At 46.4% G+C, this 17,318-nt stretch overlaps 2 protein-coding genes across 2 annotated transcripts in view; one reads left to right on the plus strand and one right to left on the minus strand.

The window, feature by feature from the left end:
- Positions 1–17,318, minus strand: part of LOC110078166 (sialidase-3) — a 94,053-nt gene that overhangs the window by 20,987 nt on the left and 55,748 nt on the right. The gene's annotated exons all lie outside the window — the stretch shown is intronic.
- Positions 7,390–17,318, plus strand: part of XRRA1 (X-ray radiation resistance associated 1) — a 36,268-nt gene continuing 26,339 nt past the window's right edge. The window contains exons 1-6 of the mRNA XM_078390234.1: positions 7,390–7,536; positions 8,982–9,133; positions 10,786–10,857; positions 12,080–12,152; positions 13,582–13,679; positions 16,198–16,331. Of these exons, the coding sequence (XP_078246360.1) occupies positions 7,440–7,536; positions 8,982–9,133; positions 10,786–10,857; positions 12,080–12,152; positions 13,582–13,679; positions 16,198–16,331 (626 nt within the window). The 5' untranslated portion in view covers positions 7,390–7,439. The remainder of the gene's footprint in view (positions 7,537–8,981; positions 9,134–10,785; positions 10,858–12,079; positions 12,153–13,581; positions 13,680–16,197; positions 16,332–17,318) is intronic.

Consider the following 17,318-nt stretch of genomic DNA (forward strand, 5'->3'; position numbering starts at 1 on the left):
TAATGTTCTTGGGCCAGCCAGCACAGCTGGTGGGGAAGGCTTCTGGGAATTGCAGTCCAAGAACATCTGGGTGACCTACACACTGGCTCTTTAATAGGTGGGTGGGAGCTGTAGTTTCAGCAAGTCCCCCCTGTGCGATGAGCATTTGCAAAGGTCTGGAGTGGGTAATACCTTTACTAAACCATTAAAAGAGAGACTAAATGGATAATATTTGAAAGGATGGTTTTGTGTGGCATCTTGCCCATCCCATCGGGTCTCGCTGGGCCGTCTGGTGTCAGGAGCCACCGGGCGATCCAACTGGCCTCGTTTTGCATCAACTTTGCCCTGTGAAGAGTTTGGGAGAACTCAAAGCCTTGCTTTATTTGTAAGGTTTTAGTCCGGCTGGTGTTAAGATCCTCAGGAGAGGCCTTCCTCTCTGTCCCAAACCCATCACAGGTGTGTGTTTTGGTGGGGACACAAGAGAGGGGCCTTTCTCGGTGGCTGTTCCTTTAGACTCTGGAACTCCCTCCCACTGGAGGCCAGCCTGGCCCCATCTTGGCTCTCTGTCTGCAATCAAAGACCGTTCTCTTCTGTCTTTAGTGACGGGCTGCCTGAGTGGGGTTCCTAAATGGATTGTTTTACCTCACAGCATTGAATGTGTTTTTGGTGTTGCTTTTGTTTACCTTGTTTTAGTGTGGCATTTGTTTGATCGTTTTTAGTATTTATATACTTACTGTTTTTAGCTTTTAAACATTATCTTTTAATGCAATAAGATAGATGCCTTGGATGATTTTTAACAAGAAAGACAAGGTGGAGGTATTTTGGATGGATGGATGGATGGATAAGAAGGAAGGAAGGAAGGAAGGAAGGAAGGAAGGAAGGAAGGAAGGAAGGAAGGAAAGGATAGATAGATAGATAGATAGATAGATAGATAGATAGATAGATAGATAGATAGATAGATAGATAGATAGATAGATAGATAGATAGATAGATAGATAGATAGATAGTGTCTCCACCTTTTTGTTTTTAAACGCTCTTCCTTGGAGGGATTATTAGGCGACCCTGACAGCCTCCAAGGGGAGGCACATGGCTACCCAAGTCCTATTTTCTCAGCAGCCTCCAACTTGCAGCAAATGCTAGTTAAAAAGTGGCACAAGGCTGGCACGGGAGAAGAGAAACACCAGGGAAATGGATCCCTGAGGTCATACCTGGTCTAATTTCTGCAAAGTGTTATGACTCACTTGTGCAGGGATGGGAGACCTACATATGGTCGCCAGCCTGTCCGTGACCTTGATTTGCTTTTTCCATCCACCTCTAATGTTTAGATTGACATTTGCTGCAGTGTTTAGACTCTCCTTTTTCTTTAGCGTCAGGTTAATTGGGCAGTCACCGTAAAAGAATGGCCCATCTTTTAATGCAGGAAAAATCTTGTGCGGCTTGTTCCTCTCACCTGTTGGGCATCCCCTGAGGAGGAGAGGCATAATTCAAGGGCAATTGCAGGGTGGCTGTTGCCAGATGTTCCCCAGCTGGAACACTGAGGCCATTAAAAGCAAAGCTGGAAAGCAGGTCAATTGGATCTAAAGGCTGTTATAGTACCTCCTTTTTTAAAAAATAGGAACATCAGTTACCAAGAGGGGATCAAGCAAGTGAAATAATGACCAGTTCCTGGCAGTCAAAGCTGCCCTGAAGTACTACATGTTGAATTTTTTTAATATTAGATTGTAGCCAGAACCCTAGCGATGACAAACCTAGACAACAAAAGTCCACATAGTCAAAGCTATGGTTTTTCCAGTAGTGATGTATGGAAGTGAGAGCTGGACCATAAAGACAGCTGACCGCCGAAGAATTGATGCCTTTGAATTGTGGTGCTGGAGGAGGCTCTTGAGAGTCCCCTGGACTGCAAGGAGAACAAACCTATCAATTCTAAAGGAAATCAACCCTGAGTGCTCACTGGAAGGACAGATCCTGAAGCTGAGGCTCCAATACTTTGGCCATCTCATGAGAAGAGAAGACTCCTTGGAAAAGACCTTGATGTTAGGAAAGTGTGAAGGAAAGAGGAGAAGAGGATGTCAGAGGACAAGATGGTTGGAAAGGGTCATCAAAGTGACCAACATGACTTTGACCTAACTCCGGGAGGCAGTGGAAGACAGGAGGGCCTGGCGTGCTCTGGTCCATGGGGTCACGAAGAGTCGGACATGACTCAACAGCAACAGTGATAGGGGGCAAGAATAAGATTCTGATATAACATATACGAAGTACCGGCTTTACAATTTAAGACAACACATGCTCTTTGATCCACATGTACTTAACATTCATAATCAGTATTTTACACAAGTAATCATACCTTGTACCTGTAATTGAAATATGAGTTCTTACTATTTCCTTACTATAATGATATTCTACATGCAATTTGTATCTGTACTTTATATGCATTTTCTATAGTCAATGTACGTATTTTGTATCCTCATTCCTGACCCCTCCCGCTTGGCGCTCACAGAAACATTCCTACTTTATCACACTGCTGTTAAACTGACACAGCTTTGTGAGGACCAACCCCCCCCCCTTCAAGGCCAACAGCGTTTCAGGCAAAGACTGTAACATACCGTAACTCAGATGGCTCATAATCCGTCATTAACATATTTAAAGATAAGCTGCACAATGGGTCACACACATTCACAAACTTGGCAGCCACTAACCCACAGGTCCAAAAGGGGGGGGGGGATGACAAATTGGATATTTTCTTACATCTATCACATCCAATAGGATGACCCAACAGGCACCTATAGGGTTCAGGAGACCAATAGGGGATGCTGTGCTTATTGTACTTTGTGTAAGAAAACTTATAAAATGCTTTACCAAATGTATGATGGGCCTCCCGGTCCGCTTTTTAGGAATGGAGTCCAGCTATATGTTTTTAATAAATTGGCTTACATATAGACTGATCGATGCACCGTCTTATCTGTTATTCCTGCCGGAGAATCGGGACCGAAATTGGGTGTTAACAACAACAAGAAGTGGTTTCTCTTTGCCTGAGGCCCTGGAGCCCTGGCCATCACTAGCTGGAATAGGCAAAAGTGAACCACAGCGGTAAACAGAATGATGTAAGAGAAGAAGGTGTCTTCACAGTGTGACAAGTTAGATATCACACAACAAATCAGTTTTGCAAATATGAGAAAGAAGGCTTTTTTTTAGGGGGCTACGGCTCCTGCTCTGTCTTAGGAGCCAGCACATTGTGGCACTCCTAGGACCCCCCCCCCAAAAAAAGTAATTTGTTCCATCTCTGTTGTGTTGTGATTAGCAACACCCTTGAGCAGGTGGCTGAAGGTTTGATATGTCAGTTCTGCTCTTAGTCAGAAAGAGGCAGCGGGCTCAGGCCGCAAATGGTTACGGCATTCCTTTGCTGTTGTTTTTCCTCTGTTAGGAACGGAGAGACGTGTCTGTGGGTTTTTCCTGCTTCCTGTAGCAAAATAATCTGGCTGTCGCTCGGTCCTGTCCATCTGGATTTGGATAGAATGCGGCCGGGGTGCCATTTGGATGCCAGTTTCTTGGTCCACCCGAGGCCAGGCTTGGAAAAGCTCTGAAACCAGATCCTTGGTCTAGATCAATGGTTCCCAACCTAGGGTGAGTCAGATGTTCCCGGACAGCCATTCCCAGAAGGAGTTCACCTCCAGCTGTGCTGGCCTGGGTTTTCTGGGAGTTGCAGTCCAAGAACATCTGGGGACTCAAGTTTGGGAACCGCTGGTCTAGATGGTTTCTCGAGTAGCATCCCTGGAGGATGAGAACAAGCTGTCTGAATGCGTGATCACATCAAGATCGGTTTTCTGGGATGACCTGCGAAGGGGACGTGGCTCTGATACCACCTAAAATCTTGTGTCTTTGAGGTTCAACCTGTGGTGCCCGCTTAGAGGCTCCGGTTGTGTGGTGTGCCCACGAGGCATCACTTCCCGCCACCCACCCACCCCGTTGCCCTGGGCTTACTCTGATCCTGCTGTTCCTGGCATGTGAGGCTGATGGCAAAGTCCCTCTTTGCTGGCGCTGGGTGGGGGCGTAACGGCACGGCCCCAGCTTGGTGATTTTGACCCTCACGATGCCATGTGTCACCCGCATGGCTGATGTTGCTCAGGGCTGTGCTGCCATGCTGCTTTCTCCTCTGCTTTTTCTCGGGGCATGCTGGGAAGGGGGGGCCCTTTGTGATGTGTCACAGCAGCAGGTGTGCTAGTCTCCAAGGAGCGGTCATTCCTACAACCACAGTTTTGGACAAGGACTTCTCCTTTACTGTCCTGCCGTTTGGAGAGTGGGGGGATTGATGACTCAGAGAGAGAGAGAGAGAGAGAGAGAGAGAGAGTCTGGCATAGCAGGAATGAACTGGCTTCTAATTTTTTTACTGCTTTGTTGCTTGTTGTTGTTTAGTTGTTAAGTCGTGTCCGACTCTTCATGACCCCATGGACCAGAGCACGCCAGGCCCTCCTGTCTTCCACCGCCTCCCGGAGTTGGGTCAAATTCATGTTGGTCGCTTCGATGACCCTGTCCAGCCATCTCATCCTCTGTCATCAACTTCTCCTCCTGCCTTCACACTTTCCCAACATCAGGGTCTTTTCCAGGGAGTCTTCTCTTCTCATGAGATGGCCAAAGGATTGGAGCCTCAGCTTCAGGATCTGTCCTTCCAGTGAGCACTCAGGGTTGATTTCCTTCAGAACGGATAGGTTTGTTCTCCTTGCAGTCCAGGGGATTCTCAAAAGAGCCTCCTCCAGCACCACAATTCAAAAGCATCAATTCTTCGGCGGTCAGCCTTCTTTATGGTCCAGCTCTCTTTTAATGTTTACCTGCTTCTAATTAGAGCATTTTAATTTGTGTATACTGTAATTTAATTGCTTTCATTGGGCAACTTATTATGTTTTTAATTCTAGTCCTTAAATATGGTGAGCTGCCTCGGGTCCCCTTATCAAGAGAAAAGTGGACCCATCAATAAAACAAATCAATAAAGTAATAAATAATAACTACTCAAACCCACATCTCATTGGTTGGTGATGGGCTACTGGTTTTCTCACAACCTGGCCCATCTACAATTGGATGATAAAGAGTAGTATGGGATGATCAGACCAAAGGCCCATCTCGGCCAGGCTCCTGTTTACACAGTGACCAACTGTTCGCTTCTGGGAAGCCAGGGTACGAGTGCGAAAGCAGCCAACGGTCTGTTTTGTTTACGGCTTGCTTGCAGAGCCATCCTTCCATTGATCTTGGCCCTAACCTCCGGGAAGGACTCTAATTCTCTTTTCCAATCCACCCACGTTGGTGGCCAGCTGCTCACATCCCCTTGGCAGTGAATCCTATAGCTTAGCTATGCTGCAGAGTAGGGAAGTAGACCTTTGCTTGTCTCCTTCTCAAATACAAGAGCAGGAAACGACATGAACTTACTCCTCACCTGCCAACAGGATGATATCTTTTCAGCCAGTTTAGGATATCACTGCACTAAAGAAAATATGACTGTTAATTCTTGCAGGAGATTACGTGATGCTGAGTGTCACATCCTATGTTTGTTTTGTGATTGGTCATTGGGAGGCAAACCTGGGCTTTATTTGCAAGTGTGTAGGCTCAAGCATGGGGCTTTGAAGGAACCGCGTGTCTGGTGGGAAACTGCTCTAAGAGCAAGAAATGTGCATTTTTATTTATTTTATTATTTATTTGTTTATTTTATTTATACCCCACCTATCTGATCATTGCAACCACTCTAGGCGACTTCCAGACAAATAAAAATAACATATACGTATACCAAAGTAACAATTATAAAACAATAAACAATAAACATTTTCCTTAATATGTGATTTGTTCCTCAGTGGTAGAGCCAGGCTTGGGTTATCAGTTGGGAAGAGACAGCAGTGTCAGATACTGGAGAGGTCAGGCTGACCAGAAGAGACTAGACAGGTCTTTGTACCTGACTGAAGCACCCTGACTTTTTTTTCCTTCTTGATTGGCAACTTCGTATCCCCAGACCACAGCCCTTAAAAATATGCAACCCGCTTGCAGAATGCAGGCTATCTTGGCCAGATGTCAGATTTAAACCTTGCTGACCAGGCTTCGGATCTGCTGGTGAGATTTCAGTGCAATCCATGTACACAGCATCTTGCAGCACGAGAAAAAGAAACGAACCAAATCAGCAGGAACCAAGCAGATTCCTGCTTTTGGTCTTCAAAGGGAAAGAGTCAGGAGGAGCAAAGACTTTGTGCTGTGGGCCATGTGATGATGGGTTGCGATTGTCCAGAAAAATGATATGAAAATGATACAAGGGCCCGTAAGCAGAGAGTGGATGCTGGCGAGACTGAGCGTTATTGATGGGGCAGTTCCCGAGTCCAAGAAGATACAGGCTGTTCTGGGAGGAGTTGCACCCCCTCACTCCCAAAAGGCAGGTGTATAAATTGGGGAGACTGGGAAATTGCATCAAGTTCTTGGGTACAGACAGCTCAATGTTTTCGACCTCTGGGTGCAGGATGGACTCCATGATCCATCCATTGGGTCTCTTCCAGCTCTGCAGTTCTAAGATGATGATGATGATGAACAGATGATTCCCCAATCTGTTCAGCCCAAGGGTGCAACCGCCTTGACATACAGTGCAGGAAATGCTGTGAGAATGGAATAGTTCAATTCTCATTTTTTTCCTGTTGACTTCATGATGGAAAAGCCAGTGCCAATCAGCCAAGACTTCTCTCCCATCTGTAATTTTTTTCTCCTCTGTCACTGGGGTGTCTCCTTTTTTTCCATGGCAGATCCATTCACATTGGTTCAGGCCGTGTGATCTCTTGAACTGATGCAGAAAAGTGTGTGCTGGTGGTCAGTGGGATTCCAGTTGGGGGACAGTGTTAATACACTGGGAGGACTGGATCTTGGCAAAGAATGTCATTTCCTTTTCTTTCATTCTTTTTAAGGCTTCAAGGCACCACTGTTGTGCTATGACTGTTTGACACAAAAGAGAGAGAATGGAGGAAATTACTATTTGTCCCTTGTTTACAGCTTATTAAGGTAGTTCTGCTGTTGCTATGGCTCCTGGAAATCAGGAGGCCTACAGCAGAGCTATGTTAACAAGCTGCAATAAAGACTGTTTGTCAGTGTCCTCCTCTCTCACATTGTGACCAATTAATGCAAATTTACCTGACTTCCAGGTGCGACTTTACAGCCGGTCAATTTGTATTTTTCTTGTTATGTAGTTGCACCCTAAGTCTTACTAGGGAGCATATGGAGCTTGACATATAGCCAGACCCCACCATAATTGCTTTATATATACCTACCTTTTAATGGAATTGTAGAACTGATTTCAGATATTGAAAATAAGCCCACGAAATTGCTTTCTCTTGCTCACAGTGCTGCGTTAGAGCTTAAAAGGTTGTTTACCTGTGTGCAATACTTTTGTTGTTCCAGCAAACTGTTCGACGATCCTATTTGTTCTGAAGGAATGTTGGTGGGACAACATGGCCACCACAGGGATGTATAAACTGGATGATGGCAACTCTTTTCCAACCAACTGCTTTCCTGCCAGAAGTCTTTTACGCCCCAGAGATCAAGAAGGTAAAGTATCTTGACATCTGATAGTCATCGGAAAAAAATCAAGAGCTTATACGCTTAGGTAAATATCTGGATGTGCAAGCAGGTTGCTGCTTAAAGCTATCTGTGCACGGACCGGTTTGAGAAGTAACTTTTTCAGGCTTCTTTAAGCCCAGGCATGTTGTATCTCGATACCTGGTTATATGAGAGCCCGGCCACCTGGAGCACTGGATCAAATTTCCTTGCCTCCGTGATGCTGGTGCCACATCGCAATGTCCACGTGACACAAGACTGAAATGAGGTGCTGGTCCCCCCCTCTATTCGGCACTGGTTAGGCCTCACCTTGAGTATATATTGTGTCCATTTCTGGACACCACACTTTAAGAAGGATGCTGACAAACTGGAACAAGTCCAGAGGAGGGCAACAAGGATGATGATCAGGGGGCTGGAAACCAAGCCCTAGGAGGGGGAAAGATGGAAAGAACTGGGCCTGTTTAGCCTTGAGAAAAGAAGAGGGAGGGGAGGGAGGAGAGCATTTTTCAAAGACTTGAAAGGCTGGCCTACAGAGGAGGGGCAGGATCTGTTCTTGATCATCCCAGAGTGCAGGACCTGCAACAATGGGCTCAAGTTAAAGGAAGCCAGATGTCGGTGGAATCTCAGGAAAAACCTCTCAACTGTTGGAGCAGTATGACAATAGGACCCATGACCTTTGGAGGTGGTGAGGGCTTCACCACTAGTGGCCTTCAAGAGATAACTGGACAATCATTCCGTCAGATCAGCTTGGATTGGGATTCCTGCCTTGAGCAGGGGATTGGAATCGATGGCCTTGGCATCCCCTTCCGACTCCATAATTCTATGGCTTTATGATTCTATGAGCATCAACAGAGTTATAAAAAGCTTGCTTTCTGTTTTATTTTATTTTTTAAAACGCTTCAGCTGGGTGGTGACACATTCTATTTTGGGTTTTGGTTTGATACACCCCAGTGTGGGCTCTGCTTGGGTGGACCTTAGTTCTGCTTTGTTTTTGTGCTGAATTGTGGGTGTGGGTGCGCTTTGGTTAGGTTTCCTTCTTGAGCATTTTCACTGCTGATCCGTCTCCACCTCTCCATGCCGTGTGGATGGAGGAAGAATAGGAGACAAGGACAGTAACCATCTAAAAGAGGGTGGAGGGGACAGGCAGAAGGAGAGGACCCTCTGTGTTGGGAGTGAGGCATCAGGGACCGATTTTGGATGTATTTGGGCAAGTGGTATTGGAGCAACATGGGATATCCCAGTATAACCAGCAGTGAACGCCTTCTCCCCTGTAGAGGCCAATTTTGGGTTATGTGTTCAAATTTGCAGCAGAAAATGACTAGGATGACCCAGAACAACGAGAGGAAACGCCATGGCATGGACAAACTCTATCCCTGGTGAACGTTTCTCGGTGTGTTGTTGACTGCTGGGTTCTTCTCCTTGCGTGTCCCCTTCAGGGGCCGGCCACTGGCAAGTGGCGCGTCGGACAGCAGAGGAAACCAAGATAGAATTGCTCTTTGGCACCAAAGCCTCGCAGGTCAGGTGGAAGGCGGAAGGTGTCCTGACGCTCCGGCATCTGGATGAGAAAACCCTGGATGGCAGTCACCTGGTGAGTGGGAAATGGAAGGTGACCGTGCATTCTGCTGGGCAGGTGGTCTCTCTCAGACATCCTGGAGCAAATCTGAGTGTCTTGTTGGATGATTTTAAGTAACTTTCAAAAGGAGGAGGAAGAAGCAGAGAGAGAGCTTGTTTAGGGACTGCTGCACCTGTCTGAGAGACCATATCACCCTCTATGGCCTGGGCATTAAGATCCTCAGGGGAGGCCCTTCTCTCAGCCCCACCACCCTCGCGGCCTTGTTTGGTGGGGGAAACATAGGAGAGGGCCTTCTCTGTGGCTGCTTCCAGAGACGGTGGAACTCCCTCCCACTGGAGGCCGGGCTGGCCCCGTCTAGGCTCTCCTTCCGCAAGCAGGCAAAGGAGACCTTCCTCTTCAAGCAAGCCTTCCCTTCATAACTGTGGCTGCCTGAGTGGGGTTTTTCAAACTGGATTGTTGTGTTCCTTTGCTTTTAAATGTGTTTTTAGTATTGATTTTTATTACCATTTGTTAATGTAAGGCTGGTTTAATCCATTTTAGTATTTGGGTACTTACTGTTTTTAGTTTTATGTATTGTCTTTTTAATGATGTAAGTCACCTTGGGCCCTTTTAAGGAGGAAGGCAGGGAATAAACCAACCAATTGGTGGATGGACAGACAGATAGACTGGTTGGATGGATGGATGGATGGAGGGAGGGAGGGAGGGATGGAAAGAGAGCTAGAGATGGATGGATGGATAGATAGAGAGATAGAAGGATGGATGGAGAGATGGATGGATGGATAGAGAGATAGAGGGATGATGGATGGATGGATGGATGGATGGATGGATGGATGGATGGATGGATGGATGGATGGATGGATGGATGGATGGATGGATGGATGGATGGATGGATGGATGGATGGATGGATGGATGGGGGGATAGAGAGATAGAGGGATAGAAGGATGGATGGAGAGATGGATGGATGGATAGAGAGATAGAGGGATAGAAGGATGGATGGAGAGATGGATGGATGGATAGAGAGATAGAGGGATGATGGATGGATGGATGGATGGATGGATGGATGGATGGATGGATGGATGGATGGATGGATGGATGGATGGGGGGATAGAGAGATAGAGGGATGGATAGACAGATAGACAGACAGATGGACAGACGGATAGATGGACAGCTGGACAGACGGATGGATAGACAGATACTCGCCCATTCACAAATGTAAAGTTTCCAAGCTCTGGTCTCTCTCGCCCACTGACTCTCCAGTCACACTCCAAAGCAGTTTCCTCCAGCCACGTATACCTTTCTCCACCATAAGAAAATGATGGGCTATGAAAAGAAATGTCTCAGTGGGGCTGTGGCTGTCATCCTGCCTTGGGCCCTGTTCCGGTCACTTGTGCCGTGTGCCCTTCTTCCACCTCTGTCACATCCCCTCCGGCACTTACAGTATTTCCCCCCAGAATAAAACAGAGCCTGAAACCCCTCTTAAGAAGCTCCTTGCCTTCATCGTTTTGACTGCTCTATTTGGGATTGGGGAAGGCCAGGAGATGGATGATGGACGGATCACTTTGAAGGAGGCCCACCCGATGGCTCTTCTGAAGAGCGTAGAGCTTTTTCTTTTTGCCTCACTTGACCGTCTGTCCAAATCTTTCATTTTCTGGCTTCTTATTTCCAGATTAAGCTCCACCATGTGAAAATCCCGTCGGATCTCTGCTCGGTGAACATCAGCAACCAAAACTTTGTCTCGGTGAGTCAAGATGGGCCCAGATGGGTGGAAATGCTGCGTGACAAACACCACGGAGATGCCCAGGACGCGTTATGATGGGGTTTTTTTTGGGGGGGGAGGCTCACTTTTGGAAGAAAGATGCAAAACGGGAATTTTATTTTATTCTGGTGTGATCCAATATACAGTTCTCTGTTTATTGCAATGCCGGCCGTTCCGAGTGGAGATTACTACTAAGTCGGGCGGTCGATAGATGTTAACGTTCAACTTTTCTTCTCCATTTAATCCATTTGATGGGGGGGGGAAGCTGCAGTTTTTTAATCCTGGTGCTCTCTTACTTTATTTTTGTTAGATTTTTTTAAAAAAAATCCATTGCGATCTGATATACATTTAGAAGCCACTTTAGGAAAGTTGGTGGTAAAGAGCCAGCAGCAGGATCTTGTCAAAGTGTTTTTTTGTTTTGTTTTGTTTTTTTGGGATTTCAGCTTCCCCAACAGCAGGGAGATGGGAATCTGAGAAGGAACTCTTCTGAGTAAGTGAAACGGGGAAAGACGGCGTCCAGGTCCCCATTTTGCAACACACACGGGGTTCTGTGCAGTGTAGACCTACCGGTATGTAGGGCCACAACTTTACGTACCTCCTTGGTCTCATGGCTGCTTTTCATTAGCAAAGAGCAAACTTGTCCAGCGTGCTCTTGCCAACGTACGTTGCAAGGGGGTGAAGGATCAGGAGTGATCCGAGACCTGCCTACTTGTGGGGTTGTATCTGAGCGATCAGATACCTGGTGCCTCTTTGCCATTGCTGATCTTTTCAGCAAACAAGCGCCTGGACATTTATGGAGGAACTCCTGAGCTTCTTTGAATTCGTCTTGAAAAGCCATGATCACCCCTCTGTGCTTTAGGTGCCTGCCCCAGACTAGGCAAGACTTGAACCCTAAGAAGTGCTGCAGTTCATGATTGCAGGACCTTCGGCAATGCCGTTCATCCAGATTCTAAAATGCAGAGCAGAACTCTGTGTGACGCAGCAGGTGTCAACGCTTCCAACAGCCTCCTTTTCCATCGCCTCTGGCTGTTTTCCCAAAGATAGCAGAAGAAGCGGCTTTCCTGGAACCTTTATTGGGCTAAATCCTGCTGCTAGAAAATGTGGACTGAGCTTATTATCAACGCAACTGATTTTGTTGGTCGCCCACCTCTCTCCCGAGAGGATTCAAGGAGCTCTTTTTTCCTTTCTTTCCCGTTTTTGACAGGCCAAAGAAGAAGACTTTGTGGCGTTTACCTCTGTTGCCTACATCAATGCCACGGAAAATCTGCTGACGTTAGGTAAGGGAAGCACAGCCGTGTCCATTGATCCCAACATCGGGCTTCTTCGTTTACTGAGCTGAGTGGAACCGACACGAGGGCAGCGTTGCAGTTAGGAGCTGGCAAAACATGACTTTTCCGAACGCCTGTTGCTCCAGAGGTTTTGGAGTCTGCCCAGTCCGGCTTCCTCATGAGCCCTTGCTTGTTTTTTTGTTGAGGTGTCGGAAACTGAGGAGCAGCAAACGCAGCGTAGGTTCTGCTTTTAACCGCAAAGTGGCCTTCTCTTCCGCGTCTGCCCTCATTCCCTTGCAGTCCACACGGTCCATATCATGCCCTTCAGAGGGGACATTTAAGTTCCCTCGAAGCATGGATCTTATTGTAAGTCTCCACTTGACGGCATCTCCCTTCCAACCCCTTCTTTACCCCTATTTCCTCGTCTTTTTGGATATCTCTCTCCCACCCTCTGGTTTATATTTTGTTCCTGTTAGCTTCGGTAGAGGACATTCATTTCACATCTGTATGAAAGGCGGCTTCCTTTAACAGCTGGGGCTTGGAAACTGTTGACTATCCTTACTGGGGAGATGGCATAAATGAGATTGCTTGCATGCTTTTCACTCAGTAAAAATCATCCCATACTTAGTGTGCTTAATGCAAATTAATTGTCACTGTATTTTGTAAGCCGCCCAGAGTAGATTCCCGAATCTAGATGGGCGGGGTAAAAATGGAACAAATAAATAAATCCACGTTTAAGAGAGAAATCCGTGTTAAAATAGGCTACCTTTCCGAGCTGTGCCCCTGGCCCCAAATTTATTTCATTATGCCAAGTACAGTAGATACTTCTGTTGTGAGTCGAAGTCTTGCTTCCCACACCTTTTCTCATTTGTGTGTTGTGTGTCCATGCAAATAGATTGTAAAAGAGATATACAGATGATGATGGAGGGATTTGAGTACGGTACTTCTACTGGGTGCTTGCTGGATATTGAGATCAGCAGAAGAGGCCTTTCTCTCAGTCCCACCACCTTCAGTGGGAACACAGCAGAGGGTCTTATCTGTGGCTGCTCCTTTAGACTGTGGAACTCCCTGCCACTGGAGGCGAGGCTGGCCCCCATCTTGGCTGTCCTTCCACAAACAGGCAAAAAAGACCTTTCTCTTCAGGCAAGGCTTTCCCTCACTGACTGGCTACCTGAGTGGGAATTTTAAATTTATTGTTATGCATGACTGCTTTGACTGTATTTTTTTTTATATTGCTTGTTTACGATTTCATGATTGTAATGATTCATATTTGTATACTTATTGTTTTTAGCTTTACAAATTGTCTGTTAATGATATAAGCTGCCTTTTAAGTCCATCGATCAATCCATTCCTGCCCACCGATCCAAAACGCTGGCCACCTCCTGACGGATCTGTCCCATTAACTTTGTCCTTTGTCTTTCTCGAAATGCCCGTCTAGAAGCTTTCCGTAAATTTCCTGAGCTGCGGGAATTGGAGCTTTCCTTGAACGGCCTGAGAAATCTGAAAATCAACGCTGGAGACTTTCCACACTTGGAAGTAAGATTTAAAGGGGTTTCCTTCCATGCAAAAGCTGGGGGAGCCAGCATCTTCTGTACAAATGTCCTGGGATGGAGAGAAGGAATGAGCCGCCAGTACAGAAAGAGTTAAACACCCCATCGTTTTTGACGCTCAATCCCACTTTTATCAGTAGCTTTCAAAGGGTTCTGAAGATGTTTTCTCTTCCTTTGTATGCCAAAAGCTCCTATTTTAATGCTTTTTCCCCCCATTAAATTCAAACAGGACTAAAGTTCTTGTCTGGATTTTGTATAGCCGCAATCAAATGTTTTTGGTATTGTTTGGATTTAATATTTTTAAGTTTGGAAACCTAGAAACGATGTCAATAAATAGCACTTGTACAGAATCAACAAGTTTTGGAATTACTTGGAATTACTGCAATTTACAGTCGTGGCCCAAAATATTGGACACCCTTGCCGTTCTGTCTGAAAAGGCAACCTTTCTCTCAGAAAATATTTGCCGTTGGTACTCACGGGTTCATTTCTTTGGTTTGCTTTGGAACAACACACAAAAACAGAGAAGAAAAGTCAAATCTGATACAATCCCACACAGAAACCCCAAAAAGCACTGGCCAAAATTATTGGCACCCTTAACTTAACTCATCAGGAGATGTGGTATGTATGGTTCTCATATGATCCAGGTTAGGATTGGAATGACTTTGTAGCATTCCTTTTTAGAATATATAGATTTTTTGATATAGCCTCCCTTAAGGTCTCAGGTGGGAAAAGATTGTGTGCTGAAATAAACATGAAATCTCTAGCACTTGATTGAAATGTTAAAATAACAAGTGCTGGTAATTTTTTTTTTTACTTATATACCGCCCCATAGCGCTACAAGCACTCTCCGGGTGGTTTACAATTTTAATTATACAGGCTACACATTGCCCCCCCCCCCAGCAAGCTGGGTATTCATTTTACCGACCTCGGAAGGATGGAAGGCTGAGTCAACCTTGAGCCGGCTACCTGGGATTTGAACCCCAGGTCGTGAGCACAGTTTTAGCTGCAGTACAGCGTTTTAACCACTGCGCCACGAGGCTCTTCATTTTCTCATTCCTTTTGTGACATCCCTGTAACTTTTATTGTTACAGGGTAGTGGTTGTGTTCCACAGCTCACACCCTGTCACATTTTGATTCCCCCAAACCCTCTAGAGGTCCCCAACCTTGGGCCTCCAGTTGTTCCTGGACTACAGCTCCCAGAAGCCTTCACCACCACCTCTGCTGGCTAGGAATTCTGGGAGTTGAAGTCCAAGAACATCTGGAGGCCCGAGGTTGGGGACCGCAATAAATGGAACTGTTCTAGTCACTTTTGAATAACAGTGAAGGGGGGGAACGACTTCTTAAAGGATGATGATGATAATGTTGATAATGCAACTAATTAGTTTCTGAAGACTTAGGGCTACCACTCGAATAGATTCTTTGTAAAGCATCTGTGAAAATGGGCCATTAGGGCTTCCTTCGAATAAAACGGTACTTATTTGAGTTGGTTGGGGTTGAATGCAACTGGATCATCACCACGGGGGAGAGGCAGGTAAAAGTGCCTCCCCCAGGAACCCTGTTTAGGAAACATTCAGCCTGTTTCCCCCCCTCCCCCCCTCTCCAGTTGCAGCTAGATCTAAAAGCTTCGGCAATGGTGATGAACCACTTAAATAAGGTCACCCACCTTTTAATGCTTTCGACTGCCTGTTTTTCAAAACTGGTCATGAATTTGTAGTCACTTCTGGCTTCAGTTTGGAGTTCAATTCCCCCCACGGTGCCTCCCAGAAGAGCCAGCCTGGATGGCCTTGGGCCAGCAGTACCTTGGTCCCAGAGCGCCCCCGGAGGAAGGAAAGGGTAAAGCACTTCTGAATACTCTTTCTACCTGGAAAAGGGTCACTCTAAGTCAGACTTGATGGTATAACAATATTATTCAAAAACTCCAGGCACAGTCAACATTATAAAAACATTGACTGGTATTATAGAACAGATACAAGTTTTAACCAAAAGCCTAAGTATTGGTGTGTAGGTATGCTGTTCCTAATATTTTTGTAGCTCAGATGGTGTGATTTCTGAGCTCTGCAACTGCTTATAACACTGTGTGAAGTTTCTTGATACTGTTCCCAAAGCCCCGATGATGATGGGGACCACGGAAGGTTGTTTCTTCCAGAGGCGAGATCTTTTGATGGCCAGGTCTCTGTCCTTGGTTAGTTTTTCCAATTCTTTATCTTCCACTCTGGCGTCCCCTGGAATGGCAATGTCAATGATCCGGTCATTTCTTGGTTCTATTACTACTATGTCTGCTGTGTTACATTCATGGTGTTTATCTGTTTGGAACCAGAAATCCCACAGGATCTAAACATCATCATCATCATCATTATTGGACATTTTGGGCAGTCCGGGAGGCCCCTTATGGTTTGCAGAAAATGGGACCCTGGAGCCACCAAAGTTGCCCACCCCTTGTTAATTAGGTGGCTGGGTTTTTGTTTCTCTTTGCCACAAAACAGTCTGCTTCTTCTGTACACCAGGTCCTCGATCTATCGTATAACAACCTGTCCCCTGAGGATGTCCAGGTCTTGGGAGTTTTGCCCCACCTTAAAGTTCTCCATCTCACCGCCAACGGGCTGAATTCGCTTCCACTGGACCTGGCCGTCCCTGAGAGGTAAGCCCACCCAGAGATCAAGTTGGCACACCATGGTCTAGGTAAAATGAAGCCAAACCAGGATCCCTGCCTCCCTGTGAATTGTTTTTGTGCGCAGTCTGTCCTATGCTTGGCCCTTGCAGGGAGTGTGATAGTATGGGATTACTCTTCTGTTCAGTGCATGTGGCTGCAATTCTCAGAGCTCAGCCTTCCTGAACACAATGGGACCGATTTAATTTTGAGTTACCGTGGAGCAGTTTGGATGGTTTGTAAACATGGAAACCTTGTGAGAATACAGTAATGTAGGTCATCAGTAGGAGGTGGGGGTGGTTCTAAAACCCTTGAGCAAAGTCTGAACCGTCAATTGGCCTTCCCGTTTGGCCCACTGAGCCCTAGCCAAGGCCTACACCCTTTCCGTGCTCTTTGGGAAAAGCGAGAAAAGTCAAGTTTTCTCCCCCTTCCCTGCGATCTTCCCCACCTCGGCTCAGCTCCCTGGAAAGCAGAGGAGTGACAGAGTGAAGGGAGCTGCTCCAGCTACAGCCCCAGGAGGATTCTGTTCCGGGCTCTCTATTCTAAGCAGACAAACAGAAAGTATAGAGGAAGGAAAAGGTGATGGGACAAAAAAGAGAGAGAGAGAGAGGAGGCGTAATAATAAGAAGGGAGGATTTGTGCATGCGTCTGTGAGTGAGAGAGAAAGGGAGAGGATGCCATCGGGGTGAGCCAGCATCCAACTCTGCATCTCTGCAAAGACTTGAAAGGTCATCCTACAGAGGAGGGGCAGGATCTGTTCCCCATCATCCCAGAATGCAAGACAGGTCATAATGGAATCCAGCGACAGGAAACCAGATTTTGGCTGACGATCAAGGATAACTTCCTAACTGTTAGAGCAGTATGACAGTGGAACCCATGACCTCGGGAGGTGGTGCTGAGCCCTCCAACGCTGGAGGCCTTCAAGACAAGACTGGACCACCTTCTGTCAAATCTGCTTGGATCTGGATTCCTGCCTTG

The sequence above is a fragment of the Pogona vitticeps genome, chromosome 3 (genome assembly GCF_051106095.1).
Source record: "Pogona vitticeps strain Pit_001003342236 chromosome 3, PviZW2.1, whole genome shotgun sequence".
Lineage (NCBI taxonomy): Eukaryota > Metazoa > Chordata > Lepidosauria > Squamata > Agamidae > Pogona > Pogona vitticeps.